A 21392-nucleotide genomic window follows, 5' to 3' on the forward strand; every position below is an offset into this window, starting at 1 on the left:
ATATATAAACACATTAAAAGGACACTGCCACCATGAAGCCAATTTAAGAGACCATGCAGTTCTTTAAAGGCTTCATCCCGAAGCTCATATGTCTTCATGGAAGGAGACGGGTGGTTCATGTGTTTTAACTGGGGTTGGGTGTGTTAAAACAAAAATGAGGCTTACTGCAATATCTGCATAGGAGCCAAGGTAGACCATTATACAAATGATCTAGTTTTTTTGGTTTTTTTTTGGTTTTTTTCCTCCGGTACCGGGAACCGAACTCACGACCTTGCGCTTGCCAGGCAGGCGCTTTTGCCGCTGAGCTAAATCCCCAGCCCCTATACAAATGATCTAAATGTAATGTGAAAGAAACTGTGATATATAAGAAATGATAAAAGATGAGAAAAAATTCAATAGCAAATATTGATACTGTGACTGGCAACATTTAAATATACATCTTAGTTAAATATATTATAAAAATCTGAGAAGATACAAAAATTTAGCTCTAAAAATACCTTGGTTATAGACTTATAATTACTATGTTACAAGTAAATATACTGAAACACCACATTCAGTTTTTATTTTTTTGAGACAAGATTTCACTAAATTGCTCAGGTATGTTTCAAACTTGTTGGTTCTCTTACCTCAGTCTTTTGAGTGCTGAGATTACGGGTATGCAGCACAGCGCTCAGGTGATATCCCCGCTGTCTAAAATCTGTCCTTTCAATGAGGTGTGGTGGTACATTCCTATAATCTCAACCCTCAGGAGACAAAGGCAGGTGGATTGAAAGTTTGAGGCCATCCTGGGCTACATAGTAAGATCCATTCGTGAAACAAATGATTTTATTACAGACTTTAATGACAATGTGTAAATGGGCTTTCTAGTTTCCAAAACTGATTTTTGCTAATTTACATATTTTCATTATAAGTACTTATAGAAAACCATCAAATGATATCGAGAGTAAAATGAACTTTTAAAGAGTTTTTCGTGTTACTCTGCATAAACAGTTGGATGGCTATGGGAGTCAATGTGTCAAGCATAAACTCTAGAATAACATAATTGGCTTTTTAGGACACCAAATGCTCTCTGTGATGTGGCCTAGGTTACATTATCAAATATTTAATGAGTTCTGAGCTAACTGAGGATTGTTTTCATTTAGCACTCGGAGAGAGTTTAAAGAATTAAGGAGTCTCCAGGTGTTACTACAAGGGGGTTGAGAAATCAGTGACATATTCTGAAAATTTAGTATAAAAAAGTATTTGAGAATATTTGCAGGTAGGTCAGAAGAGAGCTTTATTAGGGAACTTGCTTGAAACTTTTTAAACATTAGATATTATCTTTAAAATATTCAGTTTATATCAAGATTGACAGCATTTTTAAATCTTTCATGGGAAACCACTGAGTTATTTTTAATCATGGAGAAAATATCTTTATTACAGATCTTAAAAAGCATACAGCTGATGAAAATCCTGACAAAAGCACTTTAGAAAAAGCTATTGGATCACTAAAAGAAGTAATGACGTAAGTGCTTTGTTTCAATTTTTTATTCTTTAGAATAGGTAGAATAGAATTGATGTGATAGTCATAAATTAGAGAAAAATATCAATGGCAAATTTTTGTAAAATAATATCTAAATTACTTTCCTAATAGTGCACTTATACATAAGAAGTATTCTTAGTATATATTGCTTAATCAAAGTATTTGTTCCAGAAATTATTAGATTATTATGTTCTGAAAGCAATAATGGTTTAAAAACTTGATAATGTTAATTGCATAGAGATATTTTCTTCACATTTTTCCCATTATAGCTTTCTTTTATCTTTATGTTAATATGAAGTGTCCAAATATAACTTGGGAATTTGACCTTGGTAAAATGAAAGGCTTGTTTTTTTTCTTAACTTTGTTTCTTATCTAGAATTTTATGGAATTGAATTGACAGTCTTGATTGGAGGTGTATTAATAGTACAACTCAAACTGATTTGGAGAGCATGGTAATTATACTTAGGTTGTTGACTGTGAGTAATGTTAGAAACATAGGTCTGATCAGCAGTGATCTCTAAAATGACGAGAGTAGGAAAGTGTTGCCCTTCACTGTTTTGCCTCATGAAGTCACTTAAACTTTCTAATTCATATGTTTAAATAATTTCTGAGCTTTTATGTATGAAGTCATATCTTAAAATACTTGCAGTGGAGCCTTTCAAAGAAGCTTAACTAGCTCTAGAAAGAAGAAGCAGGATTGTCTTTTTTATATTCTATTTGGGAGAATAATGATTAAATTAGTAGCAGCTTCTGTTGCTGTTGAAAAGGTTGTATCAATACTTTTTTTTTCTTATTGTCTTTTTGTTTTATCAGCCAGCCTTCATGCTTTTTATTTGTTATCCTGGAAACAGGATAATAATTTTGCAGTGGTGATAATGATGATTTTCTTTTTTTAATCTTGCTTAAAACTATGAAGTAGGCAGTCATTTTTCACATATTTTCACAAAAGGAAAAATCTACAAGTCTGTTACCTGCCCAATTTACCTGTTTAGTGTGTAGAATATGTAAAAATTATCTTATTTGTTATTTAGGTACATTTCAGTAAGCAAAGATTGCAAGATAATTATTTACTATTAATAGAATCATAATAGTGAATATACTGATCATTTGACTACTTGCCTCTAGAATAGTATCAATCTGGATGCAATAGAGACAATAAGATGAATCAATAAGGTGGTTCTTTCTCTTTCAATATTACAGTATTTGAGTGTTCTGAAACTTAGGGATATTTTTAATATATTTGTTTTAAGTGCCTTGTGCATGGTAGATTTTCAATAAATATTGAACTATAGGAGTTGTTTCAGTGTTGATTTATGATGTTGATTTATAAATTTAGAATAGAATTTAGAATCTGGTTTATAGAATCTCACCAGATCTAAACTCTTGAGATTATTGAGCATTTAGTTTAGGAAATAAAGTTCTTATGGTTCATTAAGATAACCAAAATACAGTAGTAAAGGAAATAATGAGACAGTATCAATTTACTAGTTCTTGCCATTTAAGTAAACCCCCAAAAGCCTTCTTAAATTCAATCTTGGTAACCCTACTACACATACTTAATTTCTAAATCTTAATTTGTTATAATTGCAAATTTTTTAGTAACTTTAATATATATATCTATTCCCTGAAATAACCTAGATGTGTTTAATGTATAGTTTAAAGCTGGCATACATGGAATACCATGAGGCTATCACCGCAGTCTAGATAAGGAACATTTACCTCATCCCTCAGAATTTATTCATGCCCCTTGGCAATGTTTTTCTGCCTTTTTCTGTCCCACACATCCCAAGGCAACCATTGAGATGCTTCTTTCTATTAGTATAATATGCATTTTCTAGAATTTTACCTAAATGGAATTGGATAGTATATTCTCTTTTACCTGTCCTTTTTTATCCATCATATTTGTTTTGAGAATAGTCTTTATTAATGCTTAATAGTTCATTCTGTATTATTTCCATTGTATGACAGTATTAGTATAATATGCATTTTCTAGAATTTTACCTAAATGGAATTGGATAGTATATTCTCTTTTACCTGTCCTTTTTTATCCATCATATTTGTTTTGAGAATAGTCTTTATTAATGCTTAATAGTTCATTCTGTATTATTTCCATTGTATGACTATATCACTGTCCATTCTTGTGTTGATGGATATTTTGAGTCTTGTTTCTGGGTATTGCATACAAATAAAGCTGCTACAAACATTTATAAGTCTTTGTGCAGATATGTGCTTTCATTTCTCTTAGATAACTTGCTAGTAGCAGGAATATGTTATTTTAATACATATCTTTATGTAGTACAAACTAAACAACATGTGATTATAATTACTACTTTACATAATTTTATGTCCTTTAAAAGAAACCATAGAAAGAGGAGCAAGTATATATTTGTTTAATATTCTTGTTTATTTCCTTCATTTGGATTGTCATTTTCATGCTTCATTAGTGCTTAGGTTTTTCTCTTTCTTAACTGTTTTTAGTGCCCTCTGATTTGTTTTGATGGTTTGATTTTGTTGTTGTTTTGTGCTTGAGGTTTGTTGTTTCAGGTCCTAACATTTTTTCAAGTATGGGGCATTTTTTTTTACCATTATTCCTTCAAGTATTTTGCTTTCTGTCTTGCCTGTCCTTTCTCTTTTAGGAACACTAAAATTTCACATGTATTCGGCTGCTTGATTTTTGTTCCATAGCTTACTAATGCTTTGCCAGTTTTATTGTTCAGTATCTTATAGTTTCTCTTACTGTCTTCAATTTTATTAATCTTTTCTTCTGTACTATCTAATGTTATTCTCATCCAGGATATACAGTATTTCATCTAAAACAGTATAGCTTATATTTTTAGAAGACTCGGTTGGAACTTTAAAAATGTATACTATCTTCCATCGTTTTGCTGGTTATGTTCCTTTACTTAGTTAAACCAATGAAATGTGTATAACAACTTTAAATTGTTGACTAATTCTCTCCTCCATGTCAATTTCAATTTTTTTCCCTCATCATGAGCCATATTTTCTTGCTTCTCTCCATGGCCTGTCTTACTCTGTTGGGCTCAGGATATTAGTTTTACTTTGTTGAATGCCAAATATTTCTATAATGTATAAATATTGTTGAGATTTTTTTTTTCTGGGATACAGTTAATTATAGTTTCAACTTTCTATGTCTTGCTTTTAAACTTTGTTAAAGAAGTTTAAGAACAGCCTTTCATCTAGAATTAATTTTCCCTGATGATACATGACCCGTCGTAGTATTCTGTCTTGATGTGGCAATAATCTTAAGCTTTTTCACTTGGATCGATCAGTCCACTCTGACTGATGGCACTGTTCTGTGCAATGTCAGCATGGAGCACTGTTACCTCTAATCTTTTTGGATATTTTCTTTTCTAACTTCAGATAGTTTTCTTATGGACAGGAACTGGTCAGTGTTTAGCTGTGTATACAATGAGTCAATCTGCAGATCTATGAAGATCTTTCTGGGCGCAGTTCTCAGTTCTGGCAATCAAGCCTCTTATCCTAACAGGACTCCCCAGCTTTTCTTCTTCACTTACTGATGTAGCAGGGCATGCCCTGTGCTTTTCTGCTATGCGGGAGGAAGCTTTCTCTAGGTTGAGGGAAGGGTAGTTGTAGCACTTGACTTCTAATGTGCAGTACCTTAACCCTTATTTCTTTATATTTTGACATTTTGTTGTTATTTCTGGCAAAGGGCAAACCTAATGCCTTTTAATTTTATCTGTCTAGAAGCAGTAGTCTTCATTTCTGTGTTAATGAAATGGTTAGTATATGACTTGGGAATGACTTGCATAAAATCTTCGCTGAACTTACAGTTAGAATTTCAAAGTTGTGTTAACCTGAAGATTTGGACAGGTTTAGAAAGTGTGTAGTGAATATAGTAACTTATATTCTAGTAAAACACACTTTTCTGAAAGGTTCCATAGAATATTTTCTAATGTAGTAGGATACTTTAAAGAAACGTTTTTAACTGATTCACTTATCAAAATTAAGATCCATTCATAGGAGAGGATTTTTTGGTGTGTGAAATAAGATGTATCTGTATGCTATTTTCATCTTCTAAAGTAACTTTATTAATTTTTCAGGCATATCAATGAGGATAAAAGAAAAACAGAAGCACAAAAGCAAATTTTTGATGTTGTTTATGAAGTAGATGGATGCCCAGTAAGAACTTTTTGATGATTGTCATTTTCTTTTTCTTCTTAATGAGGTTTCTATAGTTTTAAAAAACCAAAATCTTGGCATTTTTAAAAAATCTTTTCTAAAATTATAGCCTGTTAAAAATTATTTGATTCAAGTGATCTGTTGGTGTTTTCAATCTACACAGGCCAATCTTTTATCTTCCCACCGAAGTTTGGTGCAACGAGTTGAAACTGTTTCTCTAAGTGAGCACCCCTGTGACAGAGGAGAACAAGTAACCCTCTTTCTTTTCAATGACTGCCTAGAGGTAAAGTGGTACTTAATATAGTACAGTAAAATTGTTGTCTTTTGTGACCTGATGGAACACTTAAAACCAAGTTTAGATTAAAGTGGCAAATTCAACCTAATCAGTATTTTTAAAAATTCAGACCAGTTGTTGATTTAATACAGTATAATGCTTTTACAGGAGGTCTAAATTTCCATGTTTATATTCAAGTCAAAATCAAAATTTATTTTTATACAAATGAAGGCTTAGGTCAAGAGTTTTGGGAACTTCTTGTTTCTATGTATTTTTATTGAAGATTTGCAAAATAATTGTGAACTCCTCTTTTTGAAATTTGAGTAGATATTTTTCCAGTACATATGAAATCATTATTTTGTTGAAGTTGAACATTATAATTTGATATTATGAACTTCTGTGGTTTTTGATTTTTCAGCAGATTTTAGAATAAATGTGTGATCGGTATATTAGATGGGATGTAATGAATCTAAAATTCTCATTTACCCAAGTTAAATTTTTCCTTCTTGTAAACCCCTACAAATTTTGAATTATGTTGATGTGCTCTGTTGTTTTTTATTCTTTGGGTATATATTTTTATACAACTAAATGGTCTAGTGGGGAGATGAAAAGGAGTGCATTTTTCTTCATCTCAGAAGAGAAAAATGTTCTTTTTTGATAAAGCAGACATAACAAGACTCATTTGACATTTCTGTTACTGGGTAACTTTCTGTTGCCTTCATCAAAGTGATTGGTAGTTTTCCTTTTTCTTTACAGTCTGTGGTCTTTCATTTTATCTTATTTCATATTTTTTCTCTTGAAGTTTTGCCCTCTTATATCATGTACATTGTTTTATAAAGTAGAAAATGGTAGGGAATCTTAGAGAACAAGCCATGCACAGAGCAGTTACAGGTGTAGTAAAGTATTACCAGAAATTGGCTTGTGTTAAATGTAGTTTTGTTATTATGAGGTTAATTAAAAGTAGTATTTTCATTTGGTCAGTAATTTACAAAAAGCACAAAAATAACAGAAGGATCATAAATTCAAGGCCAGAACAAGACCTGTCTACACAGTGAGACCTGTCTGGGCAGGGGAACATAGTATATAATTGACTGTAGTCTGAATTGAGAAAATCATGAGGCAGGTAATTGTGAACTGACTTCCCCTAATAAGAGTATTGGCCTGCCCTGCTTTTGGGAATAGAGGCTAGGCAAAGGAGGCAATCAATTTCTATCATATTTTACTGAAATTCACATTGTCATGGCCCTTTACTAGTCTCTGTACATCTGTTTATTTGCTTCTATTAAGGCATATTTAGTTTTTTCCTGTTGAAGTCCACAGGTCAGTTGGCTCCATTTACTTGTTACATTACATTATCTGATCTTCCTTGCCAGTCCATTCTGATTTTATCTCCTAGTTCCTGGTGGAGCAGTGACTTATTTTAATCTGATACTACCTTCAAAGTCTCTGTAACTGGTTCATTGACTTCCCTTGTACTTTAATCTCTGTGGTTGGTCATCTCCTGTAGTTTCCATGCCCCTGGCCTCTCATTTTCTTCACCTCAAATCTAGTGACTTTTTGATCTCTCTTTTAGCTCTGTGTCTCAGAATCATTTCAATAAAAACTGCTCAAAATTTGGACATCAAAATTCAAGATCTTAAGTAAATTTTTAATTTGTTTAAGAAAAATGAAACAAATTTGGGATAAAGCAATAACTTCCTTAGAATAAAATCTGTAACAAGCATCATACTATAAATTATATAAGTTAGAAATAGCCTATATGATTGTAATCTATATTGTATTCTCTTTAATATGACAGGTGATATTTTATTTATGTTCACTTGATTTTAGACTTAAGTATATGTTTTCCTTTATATATTTTATATATTTTAAGAGGTTTTCTCCCTTTATTTGCTAACATTTGTGTCATCAATACTAATAATTGTTATTGTTTTTTAAATGCTTTAAAAACCATTTAATCATTTTGCTTAGCCTAATTTAAAAGTATATTCACATATTACAGTGAAAATAATTAATTTAAGTCTTCATTGTTTATTTTAACTACACTTAGGTAAATGAACTGTTAGTGCTTAATGTGTATAGACATGTTTATATTTCTGCTTCAACGTGAGTATGATACACTGACTAGCTTTTTGTCTTCTCATTATCCTTAACACAGAGTACTACATTTTCAACTTTACTTTTTATGTTCATGATGATGATAAGTCAATCTCAGTTCAACTAATTTATTCTGAATTCATTTTATATTAGTATCATTCAGTAAAATCTGTTATTATTACTACACAGTTTCTTTGAGGGCAAAATAATATACTAGGCTTTTAAGGAAATGAAAACAAAAATGAAAAGAACTTACAAAGTTCATAAAACCTCGTTATATTGTGAATCACTAGTTGCTGTTTCGACTTTGTTCTTGTCTTCTCCAGTGTTACCTTACCCCACACTCTATCCCTGGGCCTGTTTTTCTGACTTTAGAACTCTTCTACATAAACACGAGCATTTCTGCTACGCAGGTATGATTTTTGTCACAGAGTAGCTGTGCTTGTGGAATGACTAATAGTCAAATAAGTTGTATATAGATTTATATGATTAGTTCTTTTACATATTTGGAGTTTGTTTTTATTGATATTACTGATGACTTTTTCATCTTCTATAAACAGATAGCAAGGAAACGGCACAAAGTTATTGGCACCTTTAGAAGTTCTCCTGGCCATACACGACCCCCAGCTTCTCTTAAGCATATTCATCTAATGCCCCTTTCTCAGATTAAGAAGGTGCTGGATATAAGAGAGACAGAAGGTATGCTTATTATACAAATAATTGGCTAAGTAAAACTAGTTCATATTCATTGATGATTTAATTCATTCCCTTATGGTTGGTTTTTAAACAGATAAATTACCTCGAAGTATAGTTTAGTTAGTCTGGAAAAATACTATAATTGTGCGTGTGCCTCTGTCCTATCTTCATACCTAGAAACGGCCTTGAGATTTTGATTGTTTTCAAATGAAAATGCTATCTCAACCTGTAGGGTGATCTTATCTTTTAAGGATCAAAATCTTTTAGTTATACATTAAAATAGTGCCCTAGTCTTATTGCCACATCAAAACTTTTTATTTCCTTAGAATCCAAAAGAAATCACTAATTTATTATGTATATTTTACATCATAGTACCTTTCCTGTTACCAATGGCTATGTTTTTGGGGGCCATCTTTAAGATAATGATTTGAAATATGCATTTGTGAAATAAATATACCCAAAGTAACTGGTAGACTTGACATAAGGTCACATGTATTTAGTCAGCTTTCTATTACTGTTACAAAATACCTGAGATAATCAATCTATACCGAGGAAAGTTTTATTTTGGTCTGTGGTTTTGGAGGTTTCTCTCCATGGTCTATTGTTCCTACTGGCTTTGAGCTGTGAGGCAGTACATCATGGTGGAGAGCATGTGGTAGATTAGACTGTTCATCTTATGGCTAGGATGTCATAGAAAGGAAGACCAGGGTTCCACAGTCTCCTTTAAGAACATGCCTGCATTGATGTTAAACCTCTGTAACTTAGTGGGGTGTGGCGGGGCATAACTGAAATCCCAGCACTCAGGAGGTTGAAGCAGGAGGATCACTGATGGAGGTCAGGATTTTAGCTACAAAAATGAGTTCAAAGCTAGCTAGAGTTCAAAGCAAGACCTTGCTCAAAAAAAAAAAAAAAAAAACCCAAAGAAAGAAAATCTCCCTAAGCCCACCTCTTACAGTTTCCACCACCTCTGTGTCAAGCTGGAGGCCTTGCTGTATACCAAGGAAAGCTTGTTCTCTTAACTTTGGTAGTATTTGAGAACATTCTCTGAGGGCCTGAAATTCCCACCTACATACATGAAACAGTGGTATCTGCTTAATTGGCATCTAATGGTGTGCAATTATGGCCATATGTTGGATTCTAGACGTATGTATATTTTGTAATGTAAGCTCTTTTCATTACTGGTTCCTTTAATGATAGAAGGTATGAGAGTTCATGAGAAATGATTCTTAAAGAAAATGTGAACAGCAACTTACATTGCTATTTTTACTTGATTGTCATCAAAATATGGGATACTATTTAAATAACCTCCATTTTGGGAGATTTTAGTTATGAAGGAGTTTGTTGTTTTAGCATTTTAGACATAAAACATAACAGTTTTAGTGTTTGGGCATTTTGTTGTGATGTACATAAGGTGTTATTTATTATAATGATATTTTAACTAGAAATTTAAATTCTAGAATTTAAGAAATAATACCTGATTTTCTTAAACTTCATAGAAAATGTTAAATGGCACAGAAAATACTGTGTATTTAATATTATAAAGTTGTTGTTTTCCTATATGTTATATTATTGTTATTGTAATTCCTTTCAGTGCTTCAGCTTACTATGATGATATTCTTCCTTGAGTTGAAAAAGGAGGAGACAGATATGGTAGAGAAGAGAAAATTTCATGGGAATTTTGGTGTTCTGAGGAAACTAAACTTAGAAATCTCTAAGGAGTATTGGAGATAAATACTTACTGCTTATGGTTTTAACCCTAGATTGCCATAATGCTTTTGCCTTGCTTGTGAGGCCACCAACAGAGCAGGCAAATGTGCTGCTCAGTTTCCAGATGACATCAGATGAACTTCCAAAAGACAGCTGGCTAAAGATGCTGTGCCGACATGTGGCCAACACCATTTGTAAAGCTGATGCTGTAAGTTCTTAAATCTGTGCTATAATGAAAATTTAAATTCCATGGCAGGGCATTTAGACCTATACATTTCTATGGCTTGTTAATTATGAATGTAGGAGAATTTTTGTTTGGTGTATATGCAGAAAAATCAGTTGTGTGTGTATGCACTAGTTTAAATTATTTGGGAAGATATTTTTAAAAGTTTAGGTACATGAAACATTGAGTTCTTGCTTACCGATAAGCCCTCTTAGCCTTCTAGCTCCTATGGTTCTGATTTGGTGTAGTTTGTGACTTGTAAGTCTCTGTCATTTTATGGAAGAATTTAACCCATTTACATTTAAGGTAATTATGGAAAAGTAAGGTTTATTTACTACAGCCATTTTTATCACTTGTTTTCTAATTTTATAATCTTTTTTTCCACACCCTTATGGTCTTTTGTGGTTGATTTACTGTAGTAGTGTGCTTATTATTTTGAGTTTGTAGATCACAAGTTTTTCCTTGTGATTACTATGAAACTTAATAAAAACATATTTTGATTATAATTAGCTGTTTTGAAAGATAGAAATTTGACATGATCATAATGATAAGAAGCAAACAAAAGAGAATACATCGTACTAATAAAAATCCCCCTTGGACTCCATTCCTTTCTACAGTTTGAATTTTTGATGTCTCATTTATATCTTTCTATATTATCTATCACTTAACATATAAATTTAAGTTATTGCTATCTTTGTTATATACTTTAGTCTTCATACTAAAGATGGTTTACATATCATGTTTACAGTATTTATTAGAGCATTGTGAATTTGTCTGAATTTGTGTTCTTACCAATGAATTTTCTGCCTCGGTTAGTAAAATTGATAACTAAGCTGTGCTGCACCTGAGTCACAGAGCCACAAGAATGCACACAGTTCTTGGAGTGTCCACAGGACAAAGTCTAGATGTTTTGTCTATGACCATTGGCCTGGGAATAGCTGTGCAGCCTGAAGTTTCAGGATTGGTGGTAGAAGCAGTCCCTTGGCTGCCATACAGGACACTAAGCTGGATCATATCTGAGTCTCAGCCAGAGACCTGTGCAGTTTGGGTAAGCATGCCCTATGTCTACTGCAAGACTGGCACTGATGCAGGCCAAAACTTGAGTGTCCCCCAGACACAGAAATCTCTACCTGATGTTTTGGCAGGTCTGGAGACTCTATCTGATCTCTGACCTGGGTATGGGGCGTTTGGTTTTTGCCTGGTTTTGGGACTTACTGCAATGGACCCTACACTGAGCTCCAAAACAAAGTCCTGTGCTGGCTTTTGTCACTTACTTTCTAGCAGGTGGAGTCTTACTGCTCTTGCTCCCTGCCCTGCTGACCAAGATTGGGGTATGCATCACTGAGGCAGTCTTTTTGCCTCTGGGTCAACACAGTTTCAGTGGCTCAGTCCATGTTTATAGGTTTTTGCCCAAACCATGTTATACTCATATTATGAGCCTGATCATGATTTAATTTAATTTATTTATTTATTTTTGGTACTGGGAATTGAACTCAGGACCTTGCACTTGCCAGGCAGGTGCTTATGCCACAGAGCTATATCCCTGGCTGATCATGGGTTTTAAATTGAAGCCTGGACTTAATTTCTTCTTCCTTGCCCAAGCTTGAGGCATCCCATGTTGCCTGATGATGGGGAAGGGGTGAGTCCTCTCTTTCCTTCCTGCTTTCTTTAATGCATCTTTTTCTTACACTAAAAGCAAGCAGTGTGGTCTCATAACTAGCTTCCTTGTGTAAGTAGTTTGGTGCATGAATAGCACTTCAAGCTGGTATGTCTGTGGGGAGACTACTGCTACTGAATCCGCTTAGCCACCATCTTGCTTTGTTCCTCTCATATGATTTTTTTTTTTTTTTTTTTAATTCCGGTACTGGGGATCGAACTCACAACCTTGTGCTTGCCAAGCAGGCACTGTGCTGCTGAGCTAAATCCCCAGCCCCTCTCTTATGTGATCTTTGTAGGTATTCTTAGGACTTTAATGCTTATTACAGTTTGAGTATACCTTATTTAAAATACTTTGGACTGAAAGTATTTCAGATTTTCAAGTATTTACATAGACTTTGCTGGTTGAAAATTTTTAATCTGAAAATTTAAAAGTTTTGAATATTACATTGTTTTTTATGGAACATTTTAGATTTTTGGATTAGGGATATCAACCCTGTAATAAAATGATAGTCTTTTTAAAAAATTTTACTGAAAGTAATGGAAGTGTCATAGCATGTTGCTTTTCTTATTGAGACAACTTGCCACACTGTCTCTCATACCAACTTTTAAAAATCATATGTATAATTTTTTTTCAAACGTATACTTATAACATGCAGATTAAAGTGAAGATGAGAAGATCATACTTAAATGACTTGCCAGAAATCTGTTAGCCTATAGTAGATCTTGGATGAAATCTAGGTCCCCTAAAAGATAATTTGATTTCTTTCTTTGTATACATGGGATAGACATGTGATGGAGAAATATATGGAGCCCTCAGTCTCTGCATGAGTTAGGTAGATTGAATGGAATGCACTGATAGACCACTCTTTTCAGTACAATAGTACCACAACTGAGATTAGTCTTAGCCATTCCTGTGGGAATGAAACATTTTGTCATACTTAAATCTGACCTTGAGAGATAAAGATAATATGGTTTATAAAGTACATAATCCTTAATCGAAGCTCCCCTACCTAGTATTTGAGCAATAAACAGAACTTTTTTTTTTAATTTCTAAGGGCCAGGAATTTGTTATATAGAGGATTATTTGTTCTACAAAATAGCTCATCCAGAGAAATATGATGTTATTGCATATAACAGAAATCTGGCAAGACAAATGATGAAGACAGCTTTTGTTATTAAAGCTTGCAAAAATGCTTATTGTAAGGAAGTTTATTTGACAGTTGTAGATATCTATGTATAAAATGGACTTCCTTGCAATATAATGATTACTTATTATATAAATTATTTCTGCATTACCAGAGTGTAAGATTAAGTGGGTTGTGCAGTCCTTTCCAGATTTATAACTCCAATACTGTACTGAAGAATAGTTAGTCGGAAAATTTCCTTAACATGTACTCTATTGAATTATTAGCCACAAAATGGCTTATAATTTGAGAACTGAAATAGAAGGAACAAATGCAAAACTTTCATATAAAGTATAATTATCCACAAGATGGCAGCAAACATTTAACTATGTTCTGATTTATACTCTTAGGCCACAAAATTATTGCAGTCTGTTGAAATTTTGGTCTTAGGATTATGTTTGTAAATTCAGACATTCAGTGACTTCAGTTTACCCCATTCCTACATTTATAATTTTATACGTAGTAAATTTTTAAGAAGTCCTGACTCAGTGTCTTATTTGAGAACATTTTGCCATGTTGAAGAGAAAGTTTTTCTAAAATATATGTATGAAAAACATATGTATAAAAGATAAAATATCTGATTCTTTGAATCAGTTTTTGTCTTCCTATTATGTATTTCTTGGTGCCCTAAATAATTAGAGCTTGCTTAACTAAAGTTGAGTAGAACTATCTTATTCTATACTACTTCATCATGCCCATATCTAAATGGCTAAAAAATAGAATTTTCAGGCTGAAAGAAAATTTGATCTTGTTATTATTATTTTTTAACATGTGAAACTAAAGGCAAGAGCAATGGCTAACTAGTATAAAGCTAACTAGAATCTGGACGTTTTTATTGGTAAAACCCTCTTGATAGGGTTTTCCTCATAAATAGGATACCCCATATCATCTTTTATTTATTTATTTATTTTTGGTCTTTTTGAGACAGGGTCTTGCTATACAGTTCAGGCTGACCTTGACCTCACTTTATAACCCAGGCTGGCCTCGAATTCACAATGATCCTTCTGCCTCAGCCTCCTGAGTGCTGGGATTACAGGCGCGCACCACACGCCCAGCTTCCATATCCTTCTATTTCACAGTGTAAAGATTAAAGTTTAATTTGTTGAAAATCATATCTCAGACTATTTCAGTCTCTTTTCTTTCTTTTTTTTTTTTTTCAGTCTCTTTTCAACATGTAAATTTTAATTATACAGTCCATATTCTGAGATCTATATATTGCCTGAAGTCAGGTGGTGCTTTGTTGAGGTCATTACAGATTTCTGACCTCTAATGTTAGAAGTATAATTTTATTAATGAATGAATTTAAGAAATGTTACTCCTTAATTTGGTTAGTTTAAAAGTGGTTTCATAATGCTTGGGTTTGTTAGATCACAAATGTTTTGGATTTCAGATTTTTTCAAATCTGGAATATTTCCATATACATAATGAGATAAATTGCAGATGGGACCCAGTTTAAACACAAAATTCATATACATGTTATATACACAGCCTGAAAGTAATTTTGTACAGTATTTTTTAAGCGTTCCTATCTTTTGACTGTGACTTGTTACGTAAAGTCAGATGTGACCATTTCTAAGTATGGTGTCATGAGTATTGAGAAAGTTAGATATTGTTTTAGAGATGCTCAGTCTGTAGCAAATTGTTAATAGATATGACTATTATTAATACTGCTGCTTAATTTGGATAAATCAGAAGCTGTAAGTTATAAACATGATTACACAGTTTGGAGAAGTCACTGAGACACAGATGAAGTTAATGAGGGGCAGGACACATAATAGATATTTTTCTTTAGCATTGAGTTTAGGGAAGGAAGGGAAAGAAAAGATTTTGATGATTCACATATATGGATGGGTTCATTGGCTTACCATGTTAGCAATACTAGATAATTTTCTGTGAATTAAACCCATGAATAGAGTTATAAAATCTAGCAGGGCGTGGTGGCGCATGCCTGTAATCCCAGCACTTGGGAGGCTGAAGCAGGAGGATCATTGCGAGTTTGAGACCAACCTGGGCTACAAAGTGAGTTCAAGGCCAGCCTGAACTCCGTAGGGAGATCCTGTTTCAAAAGGACCAAAACAAAACAAAAAATTATAAAATCTGTAACTGAGACTCAGAAAGTAGAAATTAATCTGCCCCATTGAGATACACAGGAAAGATTAATTTCTACTTCCTAATCTTCAATTTGTGTCTTCAGAAGTTGTCTTAGGACATGTGAATCTGGGACAGATTAAAAACCTCTTGCCTTTCTAAAACTTCTTTAATGCTTGACTAACTTTGAATACATCTAATTCTTTTTAGAATTATATATTGTTATAAAAATGAGTTTTGGCTGTGGTATAAATTTTTATTTTATAAATTTAGAGGACTAAAATAGAAACTTTTTTTCTTATGGAATGGAGGAGGAAAGTTATTGAGAAAGAAAATAATAAAAAGAAGCCTAAGACTGCTGATTTCTCTCCACTTTGTTCTTTGCCTATTAGTTATCTTATTTACTTTTCTCTGTGCAGAGAGAGGTAAGGAACTATCATGGTTATATTTGGCAAAAGCTATAGATACTGTCATTTTAGCCACTAGTGAACTATCTAGATATTTCCTCCTTCAATCATTACAGACCTGGAGTCCTCTGGGAATGTCAAAGTTCTTTTATCTGTCTTCCCCTTTCCTAAACCAAAAGTGATTTATTTATCAATTAAGGAAAATGTGAACCCATGTGTTCCCATTTTATTATATAGTAATAGCTATGATAACAATAGGAGAAACCAAGGATAGACTTGTTAACAAACTTTTCTTTAATAGCAACTGTTAGTTTTAACTTTTAGGGTCCTTTAGTTATAAAGAGCTTTTTATCAAAGTTGAGCATAGTCTAGTTTCATTATATACATTAATACATTTTACATGTAAATATTTTATAAATATTTTATTCAAAGAATAAATTTGTTAGCAGTATTTAGCTTTATGCTGCTAATTACCTTCTATTACATTGAAAAGTAATATTTGCACATAATAGAAAAAACAAAGGCATAGTGCATAAAATAAAAGTCTCATACCCCTATCCTACTCTACTACTACTACTCTCAAGAACATAACCTTTTAGATTTATCTTTCCAGAAATATAAGCATCAAGTTTTTGAAAGTGTACGTTTATTTTTTCCTGAGCAATTTTCTCTATAACACTATCATAAATGGGTATTTTAGCTGATAAAGTAGATTTATTTGAATGTTAAACTTTCTTTTAGGTTTACTTTTGTATATTATATGTGTAAAAATTTTTACCAAAGAATTTGCAACGTGTAATTTATTGATAAAGAAATAAAATTGAAATCAAAATTGAAAATTATAACAAAAATAAAATTAAGTTGGTGAAACTGAAGATACAGTCATAGCCCACATAATGACTTGTTAGCCAACAATGGACTACCGAGATACGATTATGGCCCTCAAAGATTATGTAGCCTAAGCCAGGTATAGTGGTTCACACCAGTAATCGCAGCTACTTGGGAGACTGAGGCAGGAGGATCACGTGTTTGAGGGTTGTCTGACAACTTGAGTCAAACAAATCAAAAGGGGAATGGGAGGCTGGAGATGTAGCTCAGTGCTCATTGGTTTAACTAAGGGTACTATGTGTCTGTCTTAGTTTGTGTAAGTACGTTGCACACTGCTGAAATTGCGTATGCCTGTCCACTTAGCTTACTGTGCCATATTATAAAGGAGGAAATGTGGTCCCTCTACTCTGAGATGCAGGCAGTTTTAATACAACAATCTCACTGGGTGAGTGTGTGGGTGAATGAGGATACGGGGAAAGTCAGATTGAATCAGATTTCTGGCTGCTTTCTTTCTCATGGATTGACAATAGGTATTTATTCAGTTATTTTGCAAATGATAAGATGATTGATTAAAAACTATTAGAACTTTAGCTGGGTGGAATGGCACATGCCTGTAATCCAGTACTCAGGAGGCTAAGGCAGGAGGATTGCAAAAAATTCCGTGTCAGCCTGAGCTGCACATCAAGTTCAAGGCCAGCCTGAACTATAGCAAGGCCCTGTCTCAAAAAAAAAAATCTATTAGAATTTTATATAGAGTTTAGTAAAGTAGCAAAATAAAATGTAGATAGTACCTGTCAGTTTTTCTTTATGCTGGCAGTCACTAATTAGAAAGTGTGAAAATGAAATTTTGTTTTCCAATAAAATTTGATATGAAATATGTGGGAGTAGCCTTATAGAAAGAAGCACATGAATACTGTTTTAAGAAAATTATGATACTGAGAGGCCTGTAATGTTCCTCAGTGAGAATGCTGGCTAGTACAAAGATATTGATTCATCTTTAATTTATAAATTTAATGGTGCCTCTATAAAACCCTCTAGGGAAATTTTGGACTTGGACAAATTTTTAATTTGAAAAGGGAGTGATAACCTAAGAAAATTCAGGAAACAAGACTTTCATTGTGAGATATTAAGTTGTACGTAATCAGAATATTTTTGTTTCAAAAATTGTAAGCGGACCAATGGAAAGGATGGATGACTTTGAAATGAAACTTTATTATATAATAAATGTAGAACTTTCCCTAACATTACTAATGCATGGTTCTAAGACAATTGGTTTAAGTACTTAGAGAAAATTAGATGTGTGTCCTAACTTATCTCTGTAAGTTATAGATAAATACAAGAGTAAAATGCAAAAGAGTGAAGCTATTTTAGAAACTTACAAGAAATGTAGGTGATTGTCTTGGTTACTTTTCTCTGGTTGCTTGGACAAAATATCTGACACCCAAAATTTAGGAAGGAAAGGTTTATTTAGCTTACAGTTTGTGGAGGTTTTAAGCCATACTCTACTGGCTACAAGGTAGGGTGGCACATGGCAGAGGGCAACCATTCAAGGTGGCGCAACACAGCAAAAGCAAAAAGCACAAAAGGGAGGAATGGCGGCAAGCAGCCTCTTGCTCTCCCTTACATATGCAAACTATCCACCCCAGGGCAGGTGTAGCTCTCACACCCATAATCAGTCAAACTCTAAAAGCCTGCCCCATGACCACATAAGGCTTTGGGGGAACACCCAGACACAAACCATGACAGTGATGTATTTTAGCTCTTCAAATAGGGAAATACTTGTTAGCATAGAAGCAATGTAAGTACAGAAGAATAAAATCTGTCATGTTTAAACAAGATACCTGTATGTTAAAGCAATCAGAAATATAAAATTAGATGCAAAATAAAAAATTGGGGAAAATATTGGCAAACAATCATTTCTTTCTTAAAAACGTATTTCATTATTTCTAAGAAATACTAGTATTCTAAAAAAAATTGGCAAAGAATATGGATAATTCACAAAGTTTTAAGAGTTAGGAAACATGGAGGAAATAATACCTTGCTAGTAATACAAAGCAGTATTGATTAAGAGAACAATATGCCAATTTTTTTTGTAAAACAAATTTCAACAGACTTTTTTTAATAATGGAAGCTACTGAGGCCTTTTTTTAAAAGGAAGCTACCTGAAGGAGGTTACGTCCTTTCCTGTTCTGTTGCTGGAGGATGAGCTGAAATAGTATATATGTTTTAGAAAGCAATTAGGAACTTTTAAAATGTCCATACTCTGCTTTTCTACATCTAATGTTCTAGCTTAGAAAATGGCATAATCAGAATTGTCAGATGGTCTTTCAGACTCATTTCTTTGAGTATTTAATGGCTTGAGAAAACAGTATTCCTCGTTAAAAATATACAATGTAAAACTAAATGTAAAATGTAAAACTCCAATTTTGTTATAAGAAACTTTTTAGAGCTAGGTATGGTGATGCACATGCCAGCTTTGTGGGAGGCCGAGGCAGGAGGATCTCAAATCCCAGCTATCTGGACAACAAAATAAGTTTGAGACTACTCTGGGCTATATAGCAGGTCCTCATTTTAACCCCCGCATCAGAAAATAAATAGCATTTTATATGTGTAGCAAAGTATAAGAAAGAATACTGACATATAAATAACAATTGGTTATTTGTGATTTATATTTTGGTTTAAATTTGTACTTTCCATTTTTTTAACTTCAAAAAATAGTCATGTTACGTTTAAAAGATATAGTTACAAGTGCTATTTCTCAAATGTGACTAGATAAGCATATAGTAAATGGATCAAATGGAAAAGAAGGTCTGGAGTATGCAGAATAGATTCAATTTTTTTTAAAAACAATTTTATTAGCATATGTTTGCAGTACAGAATGCTTACGCTCCTCGTGTGGAATTGGTAGTTATATATTCGCATCGTAATTCCCTTTTTCTCGTCTCTTTTCTGACCCCTCTACCATCATCTCTCCATCTCTTGATCTCCTTCCCATCTGAGAAGGATCTGTCTCCTTACTTCCTATTTATTTATTGTTTTGCTTTTTTATTTGTAATTTGAGATTCTCATATAAGAGAAATCATGTGATATTTGAGCTTGTGTATCTGATTCACATTCTCAAGTTAATCTTTCTTTATGGCAGAGTAAAACTCCATTGTGTGTAATACCACATTGTCTTTATCCGTTCCTCTGTTGGTAGACATATAGGCTGCTTCCAAAAATTAGGGAAGCTTTAGCAAACCAGGGGTACCTGTGTGACTCTTAATGGTGCAGAGCCAAAGTAGGCATTTGTAATTAGAGTGTAATAGTTAATGTCTTATATTTGTAACGAGGTTTAGTATTTCATTGCGTAGTATTCCTGTGTATTATTTTAGCCTTATGAGTAGTAGTATGGATTAGATACACCAGATATTTTTTACATTTTACATATGAGAAAATTTTCAGAAAAATTTTTTACAAAGTTGCATGAAATTCCATCTAGCCACAGAACGATAGTTCTGGAGGCATAGTATTATAGTGCCAGAGTAGTGAGGTAATTTACCAATTTGGAGTCTAGATTTGTAAATTTATAGTGAAAATTGTTTATAATAATATGCAAAAACATTCTGTCTTACTTCTAAAACCTAAGGCATAATTTAAACAAGTAATATTTTTTTTAAACAAGTGATATTTTATAGATTGGTTACTTTGCTTTAAATTTAATTTTGGTCATTGACTTATGGCATATATTTTAACTCTTTGGAAATGTGATATAATCTGTGAACCCTTGCCTCAGAAAAATGCAGTTTGTACATGATCACACAAGATTTTGCACTGATTTTTATCCATTTTCGCTGTAGGAGCCTCTTGATCACAAGTTCAGAACCTCCGAGTTAGAATCCTTCTAGATGCAAATTGAGGAAGAAAAAAAATAGAAGGAATTCTAGGTCTTAATTTGTGATTGTCTTAAGGAAAGTCTATTGTTGACTTTGTAGCAGACTTTATACTTAAGCATTAAAACTGCTAAGTTTCAAAGGTGTTCACTTTAGAGTTGTTATATTGACAGCTATTTTCTTTGGCCTTGGTGTCCATGATCCTTGCAGCAAATTATTTACTTACTGAATGCTATTTCCTATTATCCTTAAATATCCTAGTGTATTTTACAGTAGAGAGTATTTTATTTGCATCGCAAATCTTGAGTAGCTTCATTTATGAACTCCCATATGTATGTGAGTGTTTAAAGGTTTGATTTTAGAAAGTTATTTTTTCATTTAAAAATAATACTTATTTTTCAACAGGAAAATCTCATGTATACTGCTGATCCAGAATCCTTTGAAGTAAATACAAAAGATATGGATAGTACGCTGAGTAGAGCATCTAGAGCAATAAAAAAGACTTCAAAAAAGGTGAGTTTTAGTGAAATTATTTGATATATTTCTAAAATGTTTTTTTCAAATTATGTTATCATATTGCTATACCAGTATAAAGACAGTCTTTACAACAAAGCTGTTTTTTGTTTCTAGGAAATGAGCAATAGTTGTAGTTTAGTGACTTCTTTGTCACAGTA

At 32.9% G+C, this 21392-nt stretch overlaps 1 protein-coding gene across 5 annotated transcripts in view; it reads left to right on the plus strand.

Annotated features, from left to right (window-relative positions):
* Positions 1-21392, plus strand: part of Ect2 (epithelial cell transforming 2) — a 58302-nt gene that overhangs the window by 31333 nt on the left and 5577 nt on the right. For all 5 annotated transcript variants that reach the window (XM_005383013.2, XM_013513629.1, XM_005383014.2 and 2 more), the window contains 6 exons: positions 1423-1504; positions 5605-5683; positions 5847-5966; positions 8615-8753; positions 10511-10665; positions 21124-21231. In XM_005383013.2, coding sequence (XP_005383070.1) covers positions 1423-1504; positions 5605-5683; positions 5847-5966; positions 8615-8753; positions 10511-10665; positions 21124-21231 — 683 coding nt within the window. The remainder of the gene's footprint in view (positions 1-1422; positions 1505-5604; positions 5684-5846; positions 5967-8614; positions 8754-10510; positions 10666-21123; positions 21232-21392) is intronic.

This window comes from Chinchilla lanigera, unplaced genomic scaffold (genome assembly GCF_000276665.1).
Source record: "Chinchilla lanigera isolate Chin_1 unplaced genomic scaffold, ChiLan1.0 scaffold00019, whole genome shotgun sequence".
Lineage (NCBI taxonomy): Eukaryota > Metazoa > Chordata > Mammalia > Rodentia > Chinchillidae > Chinchilla > Chinchilla lanigera.